The sequence below is a fragment of the Micropterus salmoides genome, unplaced genomic scaffold (genome assembly GCF_014851395.1).
Source record: "Micropterus salmoides isolate LMB-PRFRI ecotype aquatic unplaced genomic scaffold, ASM1485139v1 Ms_hic_scaffold_3, whole genome shotgun sequence".
NCBI classification, from domain to species: Eukaryota; Metazoa; Chordata; class Actinopteri; order Centrarchiformes; family Centrarchidae; genus Micropterus; species Micropterus salmoides.
In genome coordinates this window covers 13,544,776-13,570,112 of record NW_024042261.1, presented here as the reverse complement: position 1 = coordinate 13,570,112, position 25,337 = coordinate 13,544,776, and the positions used below count along the sequence as shown (strand labels likewise).

At 41.6% G+C, this 25,337-nt stretch overlaps 1 protein-coding gene across 1 annotated transcript; it reads left to right on the top strand.

Annotated features, from left to right (window-relative positions):
- The first annotated feature begins 1,656 nt into the window (after positions 1-1,656).
- Positions 1,657-24,836, top strand: blmh (bleomycin hydrolase). The gene is made up of 12 exons (XM_038693787.1): positions 1,657-1,809; positions 3,960-4,157; positions 5,016-5,125; positions 6,850-6,991; positions 7,208-7,296; positions 7,405-7,497; positions 16,619-16,774; positions 16,909-17,067; positions 17,172-17,239; positions 18,679-18,796; positions 19,144-19,210; positions 24,535-24,836. Exons 1-12 carry the CDS (start codon positions 1,800-1,802, stop codon positions 24,681-24,683), a joined length of 1,359 nt encoding a protein of 452 aa, XP_038549715.1. The 5' UTR covers positions 1,657-1,799; the 3' UTR covers positions 24,684-24,836.
- The last annotated feature ends 501 nt before the right edge of the window (positions 24,837-25,337 follow it).

Genomic DNA, 25,337 nt, shown 5'->3' with positions numbered 1-25,337 from the left:
GGTCCAACAGTTTGTAAGGAAGGGTCAATTAAAGTCTCAAAAGTCACAAATATTAAAACAAAAAAGCCTTAACTATTTCACCTTATACATAATGAGAAATAATGTACTTTTCTGAGATGCACCTTTAACCTATTACCATGTCTACTTTGAAAGCATTGTTAGGCCTACTTTACAGCATTTTTCCCACTTCAAGTGTTTCATGAAGTTTTAACATTAGCTGCTTCATGTCTCATTTAGTATGAACTTTTGCTTAGTGTGTAGTTCCTGTGCGTTCATTTGAAGCAACATGGCTCTAAAGGTTTGGATAAGTGAGGAAGTGTATTGTGTTGCTGTTACAACACAGGTCTGTTCTGACTTCATGCACCTTGTACTTTCCCAGCCACGAACAACAAACTGATTTTCAGCTGAAAGATAACCCTTCAAAATAAAAGCTGCTTGTCACCTTTCAAGAGCGAAACATGGGCTTTTAAAGGATGGGTTCTCAATAGTTCAACTCCTTTGCGTGCTGTAATCAACCAAATAGTTGGTTTTATTTTGTAAATAGTAACCGGATACTTCATACGCAAATATTCAGTCGAGTTTGACTTCGGGCGCGCTCGTTTAGTGTTGCTCCGTGTCCTCTCAACCACATGTTATGTGGGAAGAGCAGCAAGCGAGAACCGTGGCGTCCTCTGGACAGTAATGCAAAACATAACAGCTGGAAAGTCACTTCCACGTTCACGCGGAATCCTTTTTATGCATCATTCGCTGATACTGCATGTGATATTGTTAGTTCAATTAAGGTTCACTTACAGCATGATGATAGTCTTTGGTGAGAGACCTATAGTCCAAACTGGAGGGCTCTTTTTCAGGACAGTTGTTTCTCAACTATTTCAAAAATGCTGAGTCTACCATGGTGAATGTTGTGCTCTCTGGGCTAAAAAAAAAAGTTAACAAAACATTTTCCCAGTAAACTTTATTGCTGTACATTAGGCCTTTAACATTCCATGTACAAGGCAGCCTACAAGTTACAAGGGAGATATTTACCATTTTACAACACATGGTTGTATAACAAGATTTAGTTGCAGTTCCCTTTTGCTACAAAAACGATATACACTAGGATGGATAGATAAATAACAAGTGTCATGTATATAAAATACCAAATGGTGTTGGAAAACACACACATACACACACACACACACACACACACACAAATAAAAAATGAATGAATAGATAAATGGGGCCTAAGTCTTTTTGTTCTATTTTTATTTTTGAAAAACTACTCTGGTCTGTAGATTCATTTACAATAACAGCATTTACAAAATATCAGGGTTGATTCTGTTGAACCTTGAATCGTGGTTAATTAACTGAGAGGATCTGTGCGCTCTTTTATAGAAAAATGACACTTGCTTGGCATTATAACATTTATTTCTCTTCCCTGCTTCTTTTCAGTCGTGGGATGTGTATTAGGTCTGCTTTGTTATATTTTGTGTCAGATGTTGTGTTGGAGGTGTAAGCCACACAATGAATGAAACCACGGATACATACATGTTACAGTGTAATGAAAATACTTATTATATGAAAAACGTGGTGGTTCTGCCACTTGTCTCTCAGGGGGTCACATCACGTGCAGGCAGTCAGCCAGGAGAGGAGTACTCGTAGATCGCAAACTCCGCCCAGCCGCCACGTGAAAGATCGACCGCGAGTGCACAAACGAGCGCACCCTGAGATCACACTGACTGCCTGTCGGTGAATGACATAAACAAAGAGCCGGTGACTTTTCAGGGAATCAGACAACACTCCTCAAGCTCCACGCAAACATGGAAACTGGTAGGTTGAGTGGCACTTTCCCCTGTCCCCGCCGTGATGGTATGTGTCTCCGGCAGCCCGAGCTCAGTCTGTGTGTGACAGTTAGAGGATGACAGCTGAGGGAGCTAACAAGCTAAATTAAGTTAGCATTCACTGCGTTAGCATGGTAGCCTGCTACTAGCATGGCTCTGCCGTCCCTTACACACCTAAGTTGACAGGTAGATTGTCAGCAAAGTACTAATATCTAAACTGTACAGACAGACACAGACAGATAACACGCCTTAACTTGTTAATTCAAAGGTGGCGTCAGCTCCAGGAGCCCGGAAATGTTAGCTTGTGCTAGCTAGCTAAAGAAGAATGGAGTTGGGAATGCCAGAAGCTGTCAAACTCTTCAAAGTGGTAACGATTCACTGAAGTTGGGTTTTCGTTAGGAATAACTGCTTTGACCCGAAAAGAGAAGAATTTTTCATATGCTGCACTACTCTTTGTAGTGTTTGTTTAACTATGTTTACCTTCAGACAGGCAAGTCAGCGAGTAGGGTCGTTTCGATTCCACTCTATTTAACCTCAGGGTTCATAACACTTTTTTTTGCCGGTGTAACACCAAAAAGTGTGACCTATCAGATTCTGTGACTACACCCAAACGACGATGTTTTCCTAACCATAACCAAGTACTTTTGGTTACTAAACCCAACGAAACTGCAGCCGCTTCACATCGTCAACAAAGCCTCTGGTGCTTAACTTCCCATTTGGGTCACAGAATCTGATAGGTCTCACATTTTGGTGTCACACCGGCAGGCAAAGGTTTGGTCAGATGATTATTTCTAAGATCTTTGTTAACTAATTGTTCTTGTATATAGAGCAAACATTTTACCTACATGAATTAAAATAAGGACCATGAAACTGTCATAATAATCTGTTCTTTGCGGTTTTGTCAGCTGCTGTGGGTTTCTACTGAGCCTGTTGGCTTCATGCCAGCTGTAGTTCAGCCCTTTGCACATGGAGCAGTGATCGGCATAGTAAAATGCTTAGCTAATATAAAGCCAGTTACATAACCACTGATGTGTAAATTTGCAAGTCACCCTGGCTACCTGTGCATGGCCCCTCCCCATGGAGAACCACTGTGACTATTTGGTTAGACTCACTCTTTAACATGTGCTCTTCAACATACACCTAATATTCTGTTACACATCGGAGGTGAATCTCTTACTCCCCCCCCCCCCCCCCCCCCCCCTTTCATTTATCTATCCATACTCATCAGTGTCAAAAAACTGTTGCCAAAAGCAAAAAGCTTTATGTTGACACAGGACCCCATGCAGGCCGATGCCTGAAATATTCTCAGCTGTAGGCCTGGCCTTTTCTAATAGTATAGGCTTGACATTTAATGAAGTTTGACACTGTGCTAATATGCGGCGGTCAGTGCATCTCAGCGTATCGATGGAAAATAACAGAATGCAGCTAAGAGAGACAGGGGTTGAACTCTAGGCAGCATGCATGACTAGGCAATGTCCCTCTCAACGTTTAATTGCTCTGCACCATTATTTGACGGAATTACAAACCACACATCAGTGCCAGTTTGATTCTGTCAAAGTGTGGGTGCACCCCTCCTTCCCCTGTCTGGCGGGAATAGACAAGCTTTCTAGTGTGTTCCTCTCACAGATGGAGCCAGATGAGTGATATCAGCCAGCTCTGGTCAGCTCTCAGCTCCCTGGGGCCACTTACAGCACTACTAGAAAGCAGTCTTGATTTCTCTCCCTTGTTTGTCGCTCCCTTTTCCAAGTCTGTCCTTGATTCTTTATCAGAGCTCTAAATGTAATTGTACTCAATATCTTTAATAATCTGTTCCACTGTAATCTCTGTATACATGGTGGAGAAAAGGAATGCACCATATTGTTGTAGTATTATGACTATTGATCTGGCATTTTCCAGGCATTATTCTTGCATCTGAGTACATGCGTGCTCATAAATCAGATCTTAAGTGGGAAGTGTGGATGCCTAAAGTGCACAGATGAGTCATGGGAATTGGGACAGTAGGAACTTCCTCCTCTTAGTTATAGTCAGCTGTCTGACTGTCTGGCTGTGAACATCTTCCTATTACAAATTAAATTCCCACCTTCATTATTTTACCATTCATTCTTGCTGTCTTTTATTCTTCCCTTCTTGCTCCTCCAGGTCTGAGTCAGGGGAAAGTAGCCACCTTCCTTAAGCGGCTGCGGGCCGAGCCACGCTACCTGTTGGCCCAGAATGTGTCCACTTGCATTGACCCGTTGGAGGTTTGTCTGCACCGGCAGACTGTCCAGGATACCGTGCACATCTTCCAGCACTCTATTCCCACAGAGGGCAAGCCCATCACCAACCAGAAAAACTCAGGTAGGACATAATGGAGCACAGCAACATCATAAAAGTGGACATTTTTTGTGGGTCATCACACACCGATGCCTAAACTATTACATTTGAATGTAATGTGAATGTAGTCCAGACAACAGCATTACAGAGCACAGACGAACGTTAAGTGAAGGTATTTCTTAACTGTGTTCTGCATTTTAATGTCACACAAGCTGCAAAACTTATCTCAACTTATATATTTCTTGGCTGCAGTTATCTGTCACAGATGATATGTGCATGCTCTCACTTTTGATATAATGTACAGTTTTGTGTGGCGGAGCTTGCACTGTATTTGCACGAGGTCCCCTTAAATTTGATTATTCAGTTCATTTGCCAGCAGGATTATATATTTCTCACTAAACCGGCTAAACCGGCTGAAATCTTGTTCGGCTATGCGGACTCCAGAGCCTCACAAGCACGATGAATGGTGCGGCTAGAACCTCTCATTATGTGTTGGTGGATGTAGTGCAGGCTACAAAAGTCAGTCTTGTCTGGAGATGGATGCACTTTGAGCATCCTGAAGCCAGTCCGTGCTGACCATGTTCCAAAGCAGACCACAGGTTTTATAACTTATACGGTCATTCATCCTCCCTCCCAAACAGCCAGTAGTTTCTATTAATTTATTTATTCATCTGTATAAAATTAACCTAATATTGATAGGCCTAAAATCATGAAATTAAGATAATAAAAGGTCAATTCAACTCCTTCATTGGTCTTAAAACTTGCACGAATCTTTGGGAGAAGTAGTTCTTTTATTTTTTTTTAGAGCACAAACAGCTGTTGCCTGTGTAAACACATGTTTACCTTACTAACCAGGGTATTTCTCAATCCTTTTATCACCAGGGCGATGTTGGATCTTCTCGTGCCTCAACGTCATGCGGCTTCCCTTCATGAAGAAGTTTAACATAGAGGAGTTTGAGTTTAGTCAGTCCTATCTCTTTTTCTGGGACAAGGTAAGACACAGAACCACACGTCCGCTGTATCATTAATAATATATGTAATGTGATGTTGTGATTGTTTCTTCACATTTGACTTTTCTGTGACATGCTAGTAAATTGATATTTTTTGTTGTTTTGCTGTCAGTTCACACTGTGTGTGTGTGTTTGTGTTTGTGTTTGCGTGTGCATTGGTAGTGTTGTTATGTAGCGCTCCACTACTATACAGTCATTGTCCACCTAAAACCCTCTTTTGTGTGCCGCGCTCAGTGCTCTTTCAGGGCCCCTACGTCACAGTGACACCTTGCTAAATGTTTTCCATGTCTCTTTCTCTCTCTGGCCTCATGTCTTTCTCTCCCACATGTTTAGACAGCCATGTGTACGCCTTTCTTCGTAGCCGTGGGGATTAACACTGACTGTAATATTAGTTCTTAACACTGAAACCATAATGTCGCTCTAAGAATATCCTACCCCGCTCTCAGTTAGTAGGTTATTACGTTACATCAGAGGTGTAGAGTAGTAAGTCTTTAATAGCAGGTCTAAGTCTTAAGTCTGCCAAAGAAAGCCTAAAGTCACATTCTCTTCATGAGCAAAGTGCCCGTCCTTCAAGCCTCTGAATGCTGACCACTTAAATTACGCAATGTTTCTATGTTATCAGAATCAGAATCAGCTTTTATTGCCAGGTATGTGTACACATATGAGGAATTTGACTCAGGATTGTACATTGCTCACGATGTGCTTACTCATACAAAAATACAAAATCACAATAATAAAAATAAAATAAAATCAGACACAGACTTCAGTGTAGACAACACAAATATACACACTATAAAACAATATAGACATGGACAAATAGTGCAGTGAGCAGAGTGCAAAGGATGCAGGAGTATGTACATGTCGGAGGTGGATGTGATATACAGGTACGCATACATGTACACAGTGCGATGAAGCATAGTGCAAAGGATGCTGGAATAAATAAGTGTTTTCTGCAGGAGTAATGACTTGAGGTAGGTGGATTGGTACACAGTATCTACAATATGACAATATAACAGTATGAACAGCACTGAAATAGAGAATGGTGAATAAATAAGTGTTAGCCAGTAAACAGGTGGATGATTAGAGGCGGAGTTACTGGGTTAAGCTGGTTATAAGCTCTAATAGATGATGGCTGTGCGAGGCCTGCCTGACACTGTTAACTCTTGTTTCTTTTTTATTGTTCTGGGATTCTGTCGTGTAAAAAAATTTACGCTTTGATGTTTTTGGTCTCAAGTCTTACAGTGAAGTCTCAAATTTTTTGTGCACTAAAGCCTAGTTCACACTACACGATTTTTACCCCGATTTGCCGATCGGCGGTCGCCAGTCGTTATGTGTGAACTACATGACGACACATCAGAACGGCTCCCCGACACATTTCTGACATTTGACACCTTTTACTCACCTCCAGCTCTCTTCGTAGCTCAGACCATCCCTGCTACCTGCGTGTGCTAATCCATTCTTTCACCAATATTCTTTGTCTTTATAATTGCAAGACAACAGCTGTTTCGTGTGCGTCTCCGGTGACTTCACGACGTCATCAATTATCTTTTGTTATTGTTTTGATGTGAGAGATGTCTAGCGGCACAATGATACACTGTGTCTTTATGTCTGAGTCAAGTCTACACAATAACGTGATCTATCAGATTGTACAACCCCTCTCCGCTTCTCTGTTTGCTCACACTGTCTCTGTTGTTTTTATTCTACAGGTTGAGCGCTGCTACTACTTCCTCCAGGCCTGTGTGGAGACGGCACAGAGGAAGGAGCCAGTGGACGGACGCCTGGTCCAGTTCCTGCTCTCCAATCCGACCAATGACGGAGGACAGTGGGACATGCTGGTCAACCTCATTGGTTAGTACTCCTCCTGATACACGACGCTAACAAGAAGTTCATGTTTGATAATTGACTAGCCTATGCAATTTGTGCACTTACACCAGTGTTTAGTTATTAGGAAAATGGACTGTAATTGCTTTAAATATGTAAGAAAACACTGGTGGACCATTAAGAATTAGCAGACTGGATTAAGAAGATTGTTTTAAAATTAGTTTAATACTGTCCTGTCTGCAGAAAAGTACGGCGTCATCCCAAAGAAATGCTTTCCAGAGTCACACAGCTCAGAGGCCTCACGCAGAATGAATGACATCCTTAATCATAAGGTGTGTTTACACGTGTCCTTCGGTTTAATCCAAGTCCACATACCAGTGAGTCACATAACTGGTGAGGCGGTGCTGACTGGTTGCTTTTGTCTCACTGTGCGTTTGCAGCTGAGAGAATACTGCCTACGACTCAGGAACATGGTGGCCAGAGACGCTACTAAGGTTGAACTGTCTGATGCTGTGGACACCATGATAGAGGAGGTGAGTCGTAAAAAGCACATACAACTGTTTCCTGCAGGATATGTTAGAGAGAGTATTTGTACAGGCATTTTTTTTCATGGAACCAAAAACCTTTTGAGGAAGTCAGGAAAATAACCTGACTGGAGGAACTAGGTACTAAATTTAGTTCCTCTTGAATGCTTCCAGTTGTCAAAAAAAATCCCCCCCCGCCCGTGTACATCTTTATTCACAAAATGAGGACGCGCTGAGTGACTCTGCTATTAATGTAAGGAAAAGTAAGAAATAAAACTTTATTTGCTAATTGATTCATCCTAGTTAGATAATAAAGCAGAAATAAATTAAATTCAAATTAGCTTTATTGGCATGAATGTGTAATAACCATTAGACAATCACACGCAGATTGTCTCTACTTTGGAGAAAGTCCATTTTATTCATTTAGTGAATTAATTCAGACATCAGAGTCGCTGTTCCAAAGAACAACAGGAAAACTCACGGAGCAAGATCTGTGCTCGTTTCTTAAATGCAGCTGTCATTTTTTGATCCATTATTGGCCTAGTTGACTTCATGTTTTTTCCGAGGCAGGGGAAACAGGAGTGTGCAAAAGAGGCTTTTAAGTTCCTTCTTCAGTTCCACTTCACTTCAGGTCCTTAGTTTTATGTGGGTGGAAGAGGGCTAAGAGACAATAATAATAATTCTTGAAGCGTCTGCCAAATGAGTAAATGTAATTCACCTCCCTCATTTAACTACGACTTCAGCAGTAAACACATGCTTGAATGTACACATTCACACAAACATTAAACATTATAAACTGTGTAAAAGTAGAATCCATGGCAAAGCCGTTGTATAGCATTGCAATAGATTGTTCAGGTGTACGTAATAAAGTTGCCACTGAGTGAGGGACTGTTAAATCCTGGCAGAAATAGTTTTAGGCCTTGTTTAATTATTGTTACATTGTTCAGTTTTTTTACCAGAAGAGGGGGCTGTCAAGTAATACTCCGCAGAGAGCTGCAACATCGAGCCAGTTTGAAGTGACACCTAAAAGCTGTTGCAACAAATATTAATGTAGTGATGTGTGAACACCATGTAGATAATAGGGGTGCATTTTGTGTTTCTTATTATTTACTTTACCAATAAGATTTAAATTGAAAATCACATTTTCTATTTTTTTACACAGGCAAGCAAATCATCTGCACAAATTTTACGTAATGCAGAGTTTTTAGTATTTATTTTAAGAATACCTTGTTTGCACTGCTGACAATGTAGTGTGCTGTAATGCAGCAAAGTCTGATACTGTGCGCTTCCCCTCTGACAAAGCTTGGAAAAAGGTTCCCTCTCATACCCCCTTAGTCTTCTCGTTAAATTTTATTGGATGCCTATGGGATCAGGATTATGTTATTTAATCCCATAGACACTCAACAATTGAGCCTAGTAGCCTAATATCCTAATAACTAATAGCCTAATATCGCCATTTGCAACTTCAGACTACACACCAAATACTTTAAAAAGAGTCTGTCCCAAACTGCTGAACTATCTCTTTGACCAAATCCAGCACATTTAGGATTTTCTATGTGATCTCCTTTTGATAATGTAATATACAACGTAATATTTTTCCCACTTCCATTCACTGAGCCTCCCCTGAAACTGTTTAGAGCCCCCCAGGGGGAGGCCGGCCTCCCACTTTGAAAACCTCTCCTCTAGTGTATCTGTTTGTGTGCGTACATGAGCGCATACAGATGTAATGTGTGTGTAATGTGCACACGTCATTTCTGGACTACAGATTGTGTGAAATAAAAAAACGTCACAAACTTAAGATAATGATCTTGTTTATGGAACAGTCTGTCACAAAGCGTCTGCCGCCGGACAGCGAGGACAAATTTGCCTCCGAAACAAAAATAAAAAGGTGAACATGATGACGTAAACAAACTCTTATACAACGTAACAAACTTGATGTGTTGCAGCACTGCGTGCAGTGAAATACAGTCACGTGCCTACAGTGTGTGTGTTTTTGTGGCTTGGACAGGTTTTACACGTTGTAGGCGTGTATGCATATAGGCTTTATTGATGCTTCGTGTGTGTGTGTGAATAAAGTGCGAATGTATGAGGGCCCAGTCAGTCAATCAGCCTCCTATTGAGACGATTACACACAGAATAGGGGTCTGTTTATGCAGCCTTTGTTGTCAGCTGTTTGGTTGCATTGTGCTGCTGGCTGCTTGCTTGTTTAAACAGCGTCGATGGATGCCCAGCCGTCAACACACACACACTGACACACAAACATATGTTGTGCAACAGTAAAGATTACTCCCACCGCACTGCACGACAAAGTGAGGGGCGGAGAGTTGCGTGTTTGTTTGTCCACCTGGAATTGGTTTGTTTTGCGAAACACCGCTCAGTGACAGCCGGTGGTGATGGAGGATTCAGTCATGTCAAAAGAACGACCGGCGTGAAGAGAGGCAACTTGTTTAAGGGTATTGTAGCAAATACATTTGACCAAAAACATCATCATCGTCATCATCATCATCATCATCATCATCATCATCATCATCATCCATAATTGGACAGCCATCTCAGAGCAGAAAGTTAAAAAAAAAGTTATTTGACCTCAAATATTATTCATTAGTCTTTTTTTTTTTTTTTTTCAAATCCCAATTGTTGGACTCATGAATCAAATGAAATACCCTTCCATGCTCTTTACCCTGTCAGTAATAAGAAATGTGTCAAGTAATAACACATACTATATATGCGTACGTTATGTGCATTATAGTTTCAAAAGGAAGATCTATTTGGATCTGAGAGAGAACATTGTATTCTATATTTTAAATAATTCAGCTGTCAGCTGTTCTGTAGTTCTGAATTTGCTCAAAAAAAATTATTGTGATCAAGATCAACAACATTAAAATTATGACCAGTATATCAGGTATACAGTATTTGGGGATCATTCACTTGATATGTGCACAAGTGTCGTCCACAGGAAGCATCACAGTTGCCCCAAATTAAGCCGACGCGACAGAATTTTATTGTAAATTGAAATTTTTTTTACAAAATAAGCTATTTGAAGATTCTTTTGTAATTTTATAACCCAACAATGAGTCAATTTATTAAACAAATAACCAGTAAAATAGATGATGAAAATATTCATAATTGTACACAGAATTATCAAAGTCAGTTTAAGACATGTCCCATAACCCCCCCCCCCCCCCCCCCCCCCCCCCCCCATGTGATAAACTTGACATCTCCTTAGGCGTGGCAGACACTTGGCGTCAGGTGTCAGTATGTATGAGTATTGTGGCATTACAGCGCTTTGTTTAGCAGAACACATTCAGGAGCTGTTTGTGTATATTAGGTTTACACACTTCACAGGTATGTCAGTGGCACACGTGTCTTCCAGTGTGTGCACAACCACTTCACTGCTGTGTGTGTGTGTGTGCGTCTGTGTGTGTGCGTGTAGGCTTACATAGTTTTGTTTTCTTGGACTCTTACAGTGTTTCCTCTACATGTTCATATGTGTTTTGCATCTGTGTGTGCACATGTGTTTCTCAGGATCAGAGTGCCGTGTCAATCCTACTTTGGTGATACTTTAGGTGATGCTGTCCACCCGCCCTACGTGGCTGCCGTGATTGTGCCCTGGTCTTCGTCACGCCGGCCCCACACATGCTCCTGTGACAGGCAGCCGGGGTCAGCGTCTCTGCTTCCACTTACTGTACCCAGGGTGCGCTTGATTTTAAATGGACCCCGTTGCGTGTCAAGAATCTATTCTTTTTGTCAGGCACATTAGTTAAAACCAATCACATTTTGTTCCAAACCTCTGCAATAGCAGCGTATCCCATTTTAACCCGCACCTGCACTAAGAATGAGCAAACTAGCCTCGTTGCACCCTGACAGTTTCTCTTTATAGATGTTCTTAGGATGACACTATCCATACGCTGCAGTATTGAGGCAGAGAGGATTAGTTTATGTTTCAGAGCTAGTCGTTCTCTTTCATGCTGTATCTGGTGTGTGTCCATGCTCCTGTACTCTCACTTGCATAGACAACTAGGCAGCACACACACAAACACACACACACACACACACACACTATTAAAGGGACATTCACTGGATCTGTACATGCACGTACAGTTCTTTGCACACATGCGCGCACACACAGATGGTATCCTCACACCACAACTGTAGCCTTTCCATGCTCCATTGCGTCATGGAATCAGAAACGCCATGTGCGGCTCTGGTCTTGGCTCTGAGTGTACGGGGATTGATTCTTAAGACAAAACTAATTTTCTGAGGCAGCCGTCAAATCACAGAGGAACTTTCTCGCCGCAGCTCAGAGGCCCGGCGCTGCTGGCTATTGGCTCAGTTGATTTGTTGTTCGATGTGGGTGGCTTCCTGTAGATGTGTCATTGTTATGGGCCTGCAGCGAACGGCTTAGCCAGTTCAGAGATGTCCACTCACATTGCTTGAATTTCTTTGCACTATTGTTAAAATTTAACAATGACCACGTGTTGCATGTTTACAAAACACGGAAGTTTAATCAAAACCTCGCTCATTTTTATCCAAACTGTTTGCATGGTGTCATTTGCTTACACTCACAAGTCCAGCTTCTAGACAATAGTTATACATTTACCTCAGAGTAGCAGTAAGGCACATGTTTCGCCTCAGTCTGGCATTAACTGAGAGTCGGCTTCAGAGCCCATTTATTTCATGAGCGCTTGGCCCACTTTCTTTTTTTGAGCGCTCGGTCTTGGTATTGAAATGATTAATTTAAATGTAATTCGACTGCATCTTTTTCACAACAAAAAAATCATCACACTTATGTGCTGAATGTACAAAATACAAGGGACATAATCCAGCTAATTCCAAAGACTGAGCAGGTACATAAATGCCATTATTAAATCTTTATCAATAAAACAAGATAGTAAGTAGTAGGTGCACATGTTTTTGCACTGGACCAAGAAGCAGTCAAACACTTTTCACTACTACTTAAGATGACCAAAGCAACGTAAGTGGCTATTTTCTTTTGTAAAGCAAAATAAAGTACAAGCTAACAGAAACTACTCTAAGTTGGGTAGCTTAGCAGGTGCCATTGCATTTTTAAAAGTGCCTTACTATAGACTAAATCAAGCACGTAAATACTACAATCACTTTATTTCCTTTTTTATTTAATTTTTTTTTAATGGAAGGTTCAGGTGGTTTCTTCAGTGTGGCTAAAACTCAGACATCCTGCATACAGAGAAAGGTCAATAAGCAGTGTTTTTATTATGTCAGTGGTGTCTGTGGACCACACAGATAGTCCAGGAAAGAAGGAAGGCTGGACTCGGATTGCCCAGCACTTCCATAATCTTGAAAACTCAAATGCCTTGCTCCAGATGTTGATCATGATGATAATCTTTATTTTATAGAGCACTCTTAAAAAGCCATGTTACAAAGTGCTTAACAGGGGCGCAAAAATCGTAAAACCATCAGGTTTTAAAAGGAAAATTTAATTTTGTGTTTGTTATGGGGAAGGATCCACATTAGCAGATGCCATGGCATTCAGCTAGTCTTCCTGGGGTCCACACCTGACACTCTTTACATTACAACACATTACATTAAATTACATAAAATAATACAACAAAATCACCCCGATAATTGGACATTAATATATATTAAAAAGTGCACATATACTTAAATTGTAATATACAATATACAAGTCTAAGCAGTCACCACTGAGCATACGATTAGGTAGACACTATTATTACTAATTATTGATTACTAAAATCATTGTAAAGGTGATATTTCAATGACAATTTATGTGAAAACAGAGCATGAATTATGAGAAACTATTGCAGAGTTATACTTCCTACTGTTTCTGTTGGATAAAAAGAAAACACATTATTTAAGGAATTATGAAATGCAGTTGAAAGAAAATAAAAAGGTTAAATCAAGGAAGGTGCTCCGATAAAAGTATGTTTTTAAGACGTTCACTGACTCAGCTGACCTGATTTCCTCAGGGCCCTGACTGCAATCACTCTGCCCCTTTGGTTTTCAGCCGGGCCTCTGGAACAGACCTCTGCCCAAAGATCTCAAAACACGTGCCGGTGCAGTCAGAGGTCCGATACAGCATAGCGTAGCAGGGAGAGTCCCCATGAAGAGTCTTGAAAGTGATCAGTAACATTTTAAAATTTATTCTAAAACACAGGCTTAAACTGGAGGGATGTGATCACGTTTCTTTGTTCTGGTTTAGTACATCGTAGTGTGTCCCCACTGGGTCACTCTGCTTACTGTGTGTGTGTGTGTGTGTATGTTACTCTCACTCCTAACTCCAGGTGATTTGTTTGTTTGGGTGGCGTAAAACAAACACGAAGAGAGACGCCAGCCGGTCAACACTGGAGCACAGATGCCATCAAACATTAGCTGCGGTCAGCCCCAATTGCGTGCAGTCAGTCAGCTTATTGTTTATAGCAAGACACGCAAACTCACTATGAGACAGAACTAAGACTGATCTGCACGAGACTGATGAGTTGAAGTGAAAGCGGCCTCCTAACAAACTCACATCAGAATCACTTGTAACAGCTGCTTCCTTCAACCTGTTAACAGTTCAGATGTTTAGGATATTAGGTTATAAATGAGATGGCCTTTTGAAGTTTACAGTCCAAACATGAGTCAAGTCCAACGCCGCTTGGTGTAATGAAGAACTTGAAGTCTACCCTGAGGCCTTGGGCTTGAATTGTTTGAAACCGGCAACCATAATAAGTTTGCTGTCTCAAAGTAGGATCAGTATCGATCATGTTTTTGAGACTCCCAGTGCTTTGTGAAAGGAGTTATAAGTACATTAAGTTTAATCCGAGAGAAATTATTTTGATGCTTAAGAAATATTACATCAGTATAAGTTTGTCAAATTCACCATTCTTTTTAGTAGTTGTAATTTTTTGTCAGCTTCCCTATTTTGTTCCACACCTCTCTGTGTCCATCTCACCTTTTTGTCTCTGCCTCATTCTCTGTCACTCATGTCTATCTGTCATCGAGGCAGCAGGTGTTTCAATATTGATCCTGCTCTGATGTGGCTGTTATTCTTCTGCCTGCGGTCTCTCTGCCAGCCCAGCCTTTCCCCCCTCACACCTACTTTATTTACCTTGCCTGGGGAGGATGAGTGGGCGCAGGGCTGACGTGGCATTAAGGGAGGCGCTTGCAGCATGTCTGAGGGCATCTGAAAAGAAGAAATGGAAAGGTTTTAAAGCTGCCAGGGAGAGCAGAGTTATTCTTGGAAGAAAGAGACAAGATGGAGGAGTGAAGAGAGAAAGGGAGCTGGGGGGGGGGGGGGGGGTCGAGGGGTTACAGAGGTGTCTTGTCAAGGTGCCGCGGGCTGTACACCTTGGCATGTCGTCTTGCTCACAGGGCAGTCTAAACAAAGTAGTTGAATCAGGAGGAAAAATAGTTTGGGGGGGCGGGGTGGATGAGGGGTTGAACAGATGCCTTTGTTGACTCTGCGCATGTGTGTATTTTTTTGTGTCTGTACTTTTTGTGACCGTAAGCATTTCTGCGATGAAGAAAGGGATTGTTTGTTTGTGTAAGCCAGGCCTGAATTTATGCATTTTTGTGTGTTTGTCTCTGTGCGAGCATGTCCCCCGGGTATGTCTGGGGTGAGAATAGTGGGCTCATTGGGCTCTGCTAACCCAAAACGTATGAATGGCATTTTTATGTAGGGGCATTTAATATGTGTTGACTAAGCATGGGAAACTGCTGCTATATGTCTCCAAACACAGCCAAAAATAATCCCCTCGTCAGCTCTATATTCAGCTAGACAGAAGCTTAATTTGTGTGGCTATCAGTAGTAGTACTCAATAAAAATAATAAAAGTCCCCACAATCAGAATAACACTGTAGTACACACTGTGCTGTAGACCCACTGTACATGTGCGTCTGCCTTTTGTCAGCCTGATGTATCACTGTCTAGTTTAACTTCTTTTATCTACCACCAACAATGGCCCGCGCTGCATCTTAATTTCTCTGCTGCTTTTTAATCGTGTTTGATAGGAAAAGCGTCTGCTGAGTCTTGGGAGAGGACAGCGGAGGATGGGAGGGGTGAAAAGCAAAAGAGGTGGGGGAGAATTCCTGAGATGACTATATTAGAGGTTAGAAGGGCCAGATTGACAGACAGACCGGTCCAAACAACCCGATTTAGCCCACAAGAACTCGGTCTGAACTTGAGCGCAGCAGGAAGACACACATGGAGGGAGGGGAAAACGGGTGTGGGGTACAAATGGAGAAATGGAGGGATCTAAAAAGGCGTAGGGAAGCACTGTAGAGGGGAAAGTTGAGCAAGGATGGATGATGGTGTATGCACAGGTTGGAGGGGATGATTTTTAAAACTTCTCCAACAACATCCCGAAATGCAAGAAAGTACAAATCTTCCTGTTCAGGTTGGCTCGTGGTACTTCCTTTTACTTCAGTAGAGCTGAAGGACAGACTTGGAAATGACACAAATGTGTGAGTCTCTTTTCAAAAAGTACCATATATGCATTAAAAGCCTATGCGATATGTTTGTGTTTTCCAGCCAACTGTCAGCTTGCGATTGGTGTGCTCTCTTATTTTTATGTATTTATTTTTTTGTCTAGTAAATAAACAAATCTCACAAAATGTCAAGAAAGAAATATTCTTACACCTATTTCCTTATTAAACAGAACAAAATAAAACTCACCAAAACTGTCTTGGTTAGTCTTTCTACTATTCCAGCAATCACCATCTGGTCGAAATAAACCCTTAATTCACTGAGTTGGATGTGAAAACATTCGGACTCTACACGCTGCCTCTCTCTGCTGGTGCTGGCCTGTTTGTGCTGCTGGGTTAGCTCACTGAACAAGTGTCTGTTGCTGAGTAGCGGCTTGTTCATAACGTAAAATCAGTAAATAAAATCTCAAAAAGGCAAACTGGTGATGGACTCACCCAGTTGCTGATAGAGTTTTCCAGTCGTCAAGCCCTTGTAGTAAGAGTATGGTACCTCTGTGCACATGCAAAGATCACCGTTTACTTTGTTAACGTAGAGATACTGTTATTTCTCTGGCCTTTGGTACAATGATTGTCTGAGAATAGTCAATATGAGTTTACAGGGATTAGGTTGGCTTGCAAGCCAGCAATTTGGTAAAGACGTTGATGTTCAAACTGTGTGTCTTGTGCAGGTGTTCCGGGTGGCCAGCGTTTGTCTAGGCAGCCCTCCCGAGACCATCTGTTGGGAGTACAGGGACAAGGACAAGAACTTCCATCGCATGGGACCGCTCACCCCTCAGGAGTTCTACAGGGAGCACGTCAAACCCCTATACAACATTCAAGACAAAGTATGTGACCCATTAACCACATCAGATGACTCTTGTAACTTCCTGCTGGTCACTGCTGTGTAGAACCCCAGTTTCTGACTCCCGGTGGGAAGCTGTGCTGTTTCTGAGCTCGTATGGTAACTCTCTATCCTCAGGTGTGCCTCGTGAATGACCCTCGGCCCCAGAACCCTTACGGGAAGCTGTACAGTGTTGAGTTCCTAGGTAATATGGTTGGTGGCCGCAGCACTCTGTACAACAACCAGCCCATCCAGCTGCTTAAAAAGGCTGCGGCTGAGTCCATCAAGGACGGAGAGGTAGGTTGGAGCAAACAGGCGGTAACTGTCGACACGTTTGTACATTGTGAGCGTGTCTGTGTGCGTGTGTGACCACCATAGCTACTGTTTTTTTTTTTTCCTAGGCGGTGTGGTTCGGTTGTGACGTCGGGAAACATTTCCATGGCAAGCTGGGCATTAATGACATGAATGTGTGAGTATAAAGACATCTGTTGTGCATTGTTGAATGGATGTAGTTTGGTCATCAGTCATGTGGACTTTAACATTAAAATCTATATGATTCTCCTCATGGTTTAAAAGTTATTTGCAATACAACAGATATTAGAATTAGGGCTGGGCGATATGGCCAAAAATGGTATCACAATGAAAAAATCATTTGAAATTGATAAATTATCACAATAAATGTCAAATCATTATTTCTTCCAAGTTTAAAGGCTGTTTTTTGCTCTTGAGTGCAAGATGAAGAAACCAGATGACTAGTTGTGGTTTTAAACTATTCTTTATGGTCAGAACAAACACTTGCCAAACCATTAAAAAAAATTATGATAAAATCTTTTTTCAACCCCTTTTCCTCAACAAAATTGAATATCTTAATAGAAAAAGTAAGTGCTAATTCGTCCGTGATTCAAATGAATTAAATCAAAAATTCATTTGTTATATTTTTATTGAGGAAAATTATATCACGATAATTATCATTATTGTTTTATTGCCCAGCCCTAATTAGAATCCATAATTTTAGCCTTTCTAACATGGCTTTAGTTTCTTAATTTGTCAAAAGTAGTAGAGTTAGGTAGTAAGGTTAGTAAGGTTAGAAAAATTTCTTGCTTCAGTGCCCTTCAGGAGAGCTGTTTTCTGGGCAAGTAGTTGTAGTTTTGTTCAGAAAAATTGCAACAGGAGAATGCAACAACATACTGCAAACTATATTTCACCACTACCTCTATACATCCCTTGAATGTTTGAGAGACGGCTGAACTCCAACCAGCCCAATATTCATGTAAAATGTACTAAATGTTTACTAAATGTAAAAAAAAAAAGCTCTTTTAAAATCAGTTTTACCAGTGAATTGACCCACTTCTGTTTGGCACTGCTGCATCCCAGTCTGTGCCATGACTGCAGGGTTCATGCGAAGGGTCAGCCTCTCCACAGGGGAATAGTTGCTTATCTTTACCCTTCAAGTTCAGCAGCATCTGTGCCTGAGTTGCTGGCGCCAGGCTTAAATTTGCCCACTGAACCAAACCAGCGTGGTGCCGAATGTCTGGTACAATCTCTGTTGAGGCTCATCTTCCAGACTTTTCTTGTGCTGGTAGATTATAATTGGAATGAGGCTGAGGCGTAATGGAGCCTCATTTCTACAGTCATGTTCAAGAAAGGAATGAAAAGGTGAGCTATTTTTAGCCTGTGCAGAATCTCTGACTTATGAAGATATTGCTTTTGGCTTTTTATGGTGATCACACCTGTTCCCCTGCCCACTTTTGATAAAAGATATATCGGGAATGTTGGGATATGATTTGGACAATCATCCATAAAGTTAGCAAAACGTTTCTCTTGAACTGATCAGCATGTATCTCAAATAAGGGGCAGAGCTTGAACTCAGAGGGGGGGGTGTGCTTGTGCGTGTATGTGTGTGCGCAGGTTCAACCATGAGCTCGTGTTTGGAGTTTCGGTGAAGAACCTCTCTAAGGCGGAGCGACTGATATATGGAGACTCTCTCATGACCCACGCTATGATCCTCACTGCTGTCACAGACAAGGTATGCTCACACAAACACACAGTACAGGTGTGTGACTGTTCACCTAACTCATACCAAACTCACAGTACGTATACAAGCGGACATCAGAGTTTCCCAGGGTTTTTATTGCATCAAAGCCTTGCTGCGTGTTTATGCTGCTTTAATCGGCTGCAGTTTTTCATAGTGATGTCAATTTCCCCCTTGTAAGTAACTCCAGCTGTTAGGACACTTTCTTCCCTCCAGTCGCGGCTTCTCACTCTTATATATATCTCTCTCTCTCTCTCTCTCTCTCTCTCTCTCTCTCTCTCTCTCTCTCTCTCTCTCTCTCTCTCTCTCTCTCTCTCTCTCTGCCCCCCCCCCCCTCTCAGGACGCGAAAGAAGGCTATGAGAAGTGGAGGGTGGAAAACTCCTGGGGAGACGATCGTGGGAACAAAGGTAACACATTATTACACTACTGTCCTACTGTCAGTCCTTTTCTTTAGGGTGTGATGTTTTTCTTTAGATTTATGCTGTGACAAATTACCAGCAAAACCTATTGTAACCTGATTGTTGTCAAGTAGCTCTCTAAAAGCATCTAAAACAGCTCGTTTCACCTGGATCTGGTCTTGAAGTCGTAAACATGCTTTTGCAACAAAGCCCTCCCCCATCTCTCTTTTGACATCTTTCTCACACAGTGCTGTCTCGTGATGAACCATCATCTTCCTGTTTGTGTCTATTGCATTAAGGACAGGATTAGACTGAGAGCCCCCCCCTGTGTTGCTGCTTTATGAACTTGTAATTGGCTGTGTCCTGTTTCATAAAGACTCACAGACGTTCACACAGACACAGCTGCCGTTATTGTGTTTTTTGAGCCCAGTGCCTCCGGGTCCAGTTGCATAAACACAGTTGCACAAAGCCAGCAAGCAGCACCACGAAATCCCTCCAAATGTCTTCGCAGAATATTTTGTTGTGATTACTTACAGGGCTAGTTGGTGAACTACTGTAGCTGGCGAGCTAACCACTAACATGCAAGCCAGCCCTTCAGTTAACCACAGTGGTGGACGGTGTACATTTACTTAAGTACTATACTTACAAATTTGAGATATGTACTTTACTTGAGTATTTTATTTTCATGCCACTTTCTTTTACTCCACCACATCTCAGAAGGAAATATTGTACTTTTTAGTTCACTACATCTAAATAACAGCTTTACAAATTAAGCTTTTTACACACAAGAGTTTATCAAATATGATGTTGTGTTGTGAATTAACTACCCAAGAGTTTATACAAGTACAGTTGAAGCAATTAGTCTGTTGACAGGAAATGAATTGGTGCATCGATTGAAGTAATTGTGATGGCATTTCTCACTATTTTCAATCGATTGATGGAGAAAATGATCAGCAGATGAATTCATAATGAAAATAATTATTAGTTGCAGTCCGATACAAAATAGTTTAAAATGAGCTCCACCTCAACCAAGTTCAACAGTAAAATCCTGATTTTACATGAATGCATGAGCAATAATCATCTCACACAGATTATGTAATTGTATAACTGTCACAAGGGACATTTTTCTGCATTGAGTACTTTTAATACTTTAAGTACATTTTCCTGATTATACTTGGGTAACATTTTTAGCGCAGTACTTTTACAGCGTAGTGTTAATACTTTTACTAAAGTGAAGGATCTGAGTACTTAGGGTTTATTCAAACAAGGTATTTGTACTATTGACTTTTGTCTCATAACTGTCTGAACAGTTTCTCCTTTTGTGGAGCAGTATTACTATGGTTCAGCACAGCTAACAGCTGTGACAGCTTCCTCCATTTTGGGAAGATGGCTCACTGTTGATCAACACTGCAAATTCACGGGTAAAATATGTACACATTTACTTCGCTCCCGTGAGCGTATGCACTAATGGCGATGGTTTATGTTAGAATGAACTGATTTCTCTGTTGTAAATGCTGGTGTGACTGGTCCTTTAGACTGGTGTAGTATAAAACTTTATCTTACAACACACTGACATAAAAATACTTTATTTTGACTGGGAACTTTTGAACCTAATTTTCTTTCTTTGTGGTCAGCTTACTGAGTTGTGGGTTGTTGTTATACATTTTTTTTTTTTTACCACAAATTCAAAATGAATTTAACAAATGAAGTCATTTTGATGCATTAGGGAAACATGCTCTCATTAAGTAAGTAAGGTTGGTTTGTCTTTATGCAACAGGCCCCACAACACAGCAGGTAGTCCACACCACTGCTCCAGACTTTACTGTCTACTGTTGTTATTTCCCCCCTCCTTTCGCCTCTGTTTCTCATCTTCCTCTGATTCTCTTCTCCATCTCTGGGCTCGACATTCCTCTGCAAATTATAGGAGAGTATTTCAGGTCAGTCATGCATCGTCTGGCAACACACACACGCTGCAGCATATACACACGGAGAGACACACACATACTCACAATATTTGCTCGAGCCCACAAACCGTAGTGACTGTTGGGAAAACATGTGAAAACCCCTCTGTCAAATCAAATGTATTTCACGCATATCTTATTCCATAAACACCAGCAGATATGGAAGGCCAGGGCCCGCAGCCCCATCCGCAGCCAAATTAATAAAGTGTTTGAGAACAAAAGTTTGAGAAGTGGAGTTCACTTGGGAATCAGGGCACATTGTTTGTTTGACAAAAGCTGAGGGAGAAAAAGAGGCAAAAGTTGAGAAAAGGAGGGGAGAGCATGCAGGAGGAAAGAGGGAGATCAAACGGAAAGGAGACATGGGTCAGGTAGAATCAGAAATAAGGAAAAACAAAGGCAAGTAGATGTAGCTGATTTTGGAAAGAATTGGAAGAAAAATTGGAAGAAGAGTGGTAATAGCTGTAGAGCAGAGGGAGAGAGCGGAGTGTGTTTATAAGATTTGTAAAGGCTTAACGTCTCCCTTCAGGCCTTCTAATATTCGTCCTAACCCTGAAGGAGTCTCAACTTTCTGTTCCCTCCGTCTTTAAGCCCTCACACTGCCGCTGTTATGGCTCTGCTCGCTCCACATCTCAGACTTTTACACCGATTCAGACAAATGTTTGGCAACACGCTCTGAGCGATTTATTTTCAGTTTGATGGGACATTAGCCTGAGTTGGACTCCTTGAACATTTGTCACGAGGTTGGTTTGAGCTCTGAGTGAGTTTGACATGGAGCGAGAGAGAGAAACTGTATCGTTAAGTAAATACGAGAAGATGATGTTAATGTGGATGGAAGGATTTCCTTGGTAGCGGACATAACAGATTCTTGGGAAGAGAAGCTTCATTAGCTTTTAAGTATGCTTTCTAATCCGTTGCCATTATTTTGCACCCAAACCACAGTTGCGTATCGGCCCCTTCACCTCTTTTAAAGGCCCCATTTCATTTGCCATGAAATGAAAAATGCCTTTTCTGTGGTCTTGCCACAACCAATTATTTCTCAGATGCATCTTGTGCTCTAATCACGGACCACTTTTCAGTCAAGTATAAATCCCAGTGTGGATTCCAGCCCTAAGTTTCTTTATGTTGTCTTTTATGTGTCTTCATTTCTATGTTAAGCTTTGCTTTTTACCAATGCTACTGCCACGGCTCAAGAGATGCCAGTGTTCATCAGTTGGACAGTTGATCGGTCCTCCACTTTTGCTCACGTTGAAATAGCCCAACAACTATGGGATCGGTTGGCATGACATTTTGTACAAACATTGGTGGTGCCCACACGATACGTCTTAATGACTTTGGTGATCCTCCGACTTGTCTTATAGTGTCACCAGCATGTCAAAGTTTCCACACATTCTGTGAAATATCTCAACACCTACTGGATCATTTGGCGCAAATGTTCATACAAACATTCCTGGTTCCCAGACGATATATCTTAATAACTTTTAATTTGTCCAGTACTTTGGTTTCTGGCCAAACACCAGCAAAACTGATGATATTCCCATCAGCCTCAGCTGTTCTTAGTGTTTATGCTAACATGCTAAACTAAGATGGTGAACATCGTTTACATCCTAGTTCCAAGTTTACATCAGCTTGTTAACATTGTCATTGTGGGAATGTTAGCACGCTGATGTTAGCATTTAGCTCAAGGCACCCTGGATACAGCCTGACTATTTTGACCAAAGTTATATGAAAGTCATGGTTCATGTTGGCCACGTGTTGGAAAGCAAGATGGCTGCTCCACACTCTTTTAGCTCACATCCATCTGTTCTGAGACACGACAGTCAGCCTATCCCTAAAAACAAATAATGACACCCAACACACACACACACACACATACATGCCACCCAACATGCGGGTTCCAGGAAGCTCAAATCAACACACACACGGATACCACAGTGAGAACCAGGCAATGTGCCATCTAAGATTTGCGTACTTGGAAGAACACACATACACAACACAAACAGACACGCCATCCCGATACATTGTTTTGAACTGTGGCACGTTCTTGCGGTTACCCTGACGTCTTCGATAAGTCAACTTGACAGTAGGAGGGATGCTCTCGCTTGCTCAACTCTGAACACACAAGGAGGGGGAAAGAAGAGACGGAGAGAGAGGTGGGATCAGAGGAAAAAGACGAGTAAAATAACTTAAATTCACTGGAAGATCTGGTGGCCAGTTCTCATCCTGCTTCCCACATGTGTCGGTTCAATCCAAGAGTTTGAGCTGTTTTGGTTTTACGTAGCTTTGAGTCTTTGTTATCTAAGCAGAAGACACACATGCAGACATATTTCATTTTGGCGAATCGTTTCAGCATGGGGTTACATCCTCATCCAAGAAGAGATTAGGTTATCCCAACATGTCAAGTTCAAGGTAGGCTTTCAGAACCACCCCAGACTCGGCCACGTTGACCTTGTATGACCACACACACAGAGGGAGAGAGAGAGACGGACATTGTTTAGTGTTATCAGGGTGGGCGTGCAGAGGTGAGAGCAGAAGTGTTGAATGCATACTGCACTGCTGGGTGGGGTCCTTCTCTTCCTCCACCCTTCTGGCTGTTGAAACAATAGAGTTTAGTGATAAGGGGCACTTAAAAGCAATTAATGTGCGTGTATGCATGTGTGACCTTTCTGTTGTTCTCATTAGCGCACTCTACTCTTCCCCTTTTAACGAAAGAGGAGTAGCCCTAATCGGTTTAATTAATGACAAGATGTGTTCCTAAATTTCCCTCTAAAACAGTGTGTTGTGATTAAAGAACTGTCAGACTGATTTTTTTTTCTCCGCAAATCCTGCCATTTTAGAAAAAGGCATTAAAGGCTGGGCCGCTCTCATGTTTGGATAAAAAAATAAATAATCATTGTCTGAGATGTGGAATATTTCCGCACATTTGTGAGGGAGCACCACTTTTTTTGCGTTGTATAAAACTTGGTAACAAAAACAACTTTTCTTTTTCTTTTTTTTTAATCTGTGTGATGTTCTTCACATTGGGTTGAACGTGTGCTGCACAACGTTGGAAGTGCACAAGTGAATGGGCACCATGGTGGGGTCCAGTATACAGTTCTTACATACAAACAAACAGTGAGATGTATCTTTGTTTAACTTCACTGTAGCACGATATTTGACATCCAAGTCAGGCGAGAATAATGCAAAAGTTGCTAAGGGAACTGATTACATAGTATTTCCTAGCAATGAACCAGGACTCTATACTATGTATCAAAGTCCTGAATTGCTATCTCAGTCACAGATCAGCTCATTAAGATTTTTTTATAGGAACAATGTTGAAAATATAGACTCACTCTTTAACAACTGACTGGTTGTCTTCCCTGTCTGTCTCTGTAGGTTACCTCATTATGACGGACGATTGGTTCTCCGAGTATGTGTATGAGGTGGTGGTAGACAAGAGGTTCCTCTCCCCTGATGTCCTGGAAGTGATGCAACAGGAGCCCATTGTACTTCCTGCCTGGGACCCAATGGGAGCCCTGGCGTAACAACAGAAATTTTATCCCCAACCTCTGGTCTATTTGACTCCGCCCTATTCCTCGGCTGCTTTTACCTCTCCGATATTTCCCCCCACACCTCGATCCGAGACAGCCCGTTCTTCTAGACAAAATAATAAAGATTTTGTTTTCTTTTTTACTGGACTGCCTGTGTCTTTTGTCTTCATTTCTTCCAGGGACTGGCGGTGTACACTGCCACAACTTTTGTGTTCTTGTTTTCTGGGATTGTAAAATGAATATGGGGCACTGAATTTGTGAATGACCATAAAAGGTCAGGTTGGTTTATTGCAACATAAATACTCAGTATCACAAGCAGTATAACTGCAGTCTGAGCTGTGGACACAGTAGTTCATGTCTTTTAAATTTTGCCTGCGTGTCTTCCACCAGGCTAACCTGTTGGACACGAGCATAACAGCAATGATTTACTGTTCTTAGAATAACACTTACAGAATTTCTCATAACAGACAATCTTGCCATAACATCCTGTCTGCAGAAAAGTAGCATAGGTGCGCACGTGTAAGCGCATGCATGCATTTGTTTTCATATATTCTCTATCCCCCCCCTGATATCTAGGAATGTTTAAAGCCGTAAAGGGTCATACTTCAACAATACTCCGAAAATCCTAGTCCTGTCCAGGCTCCGTAA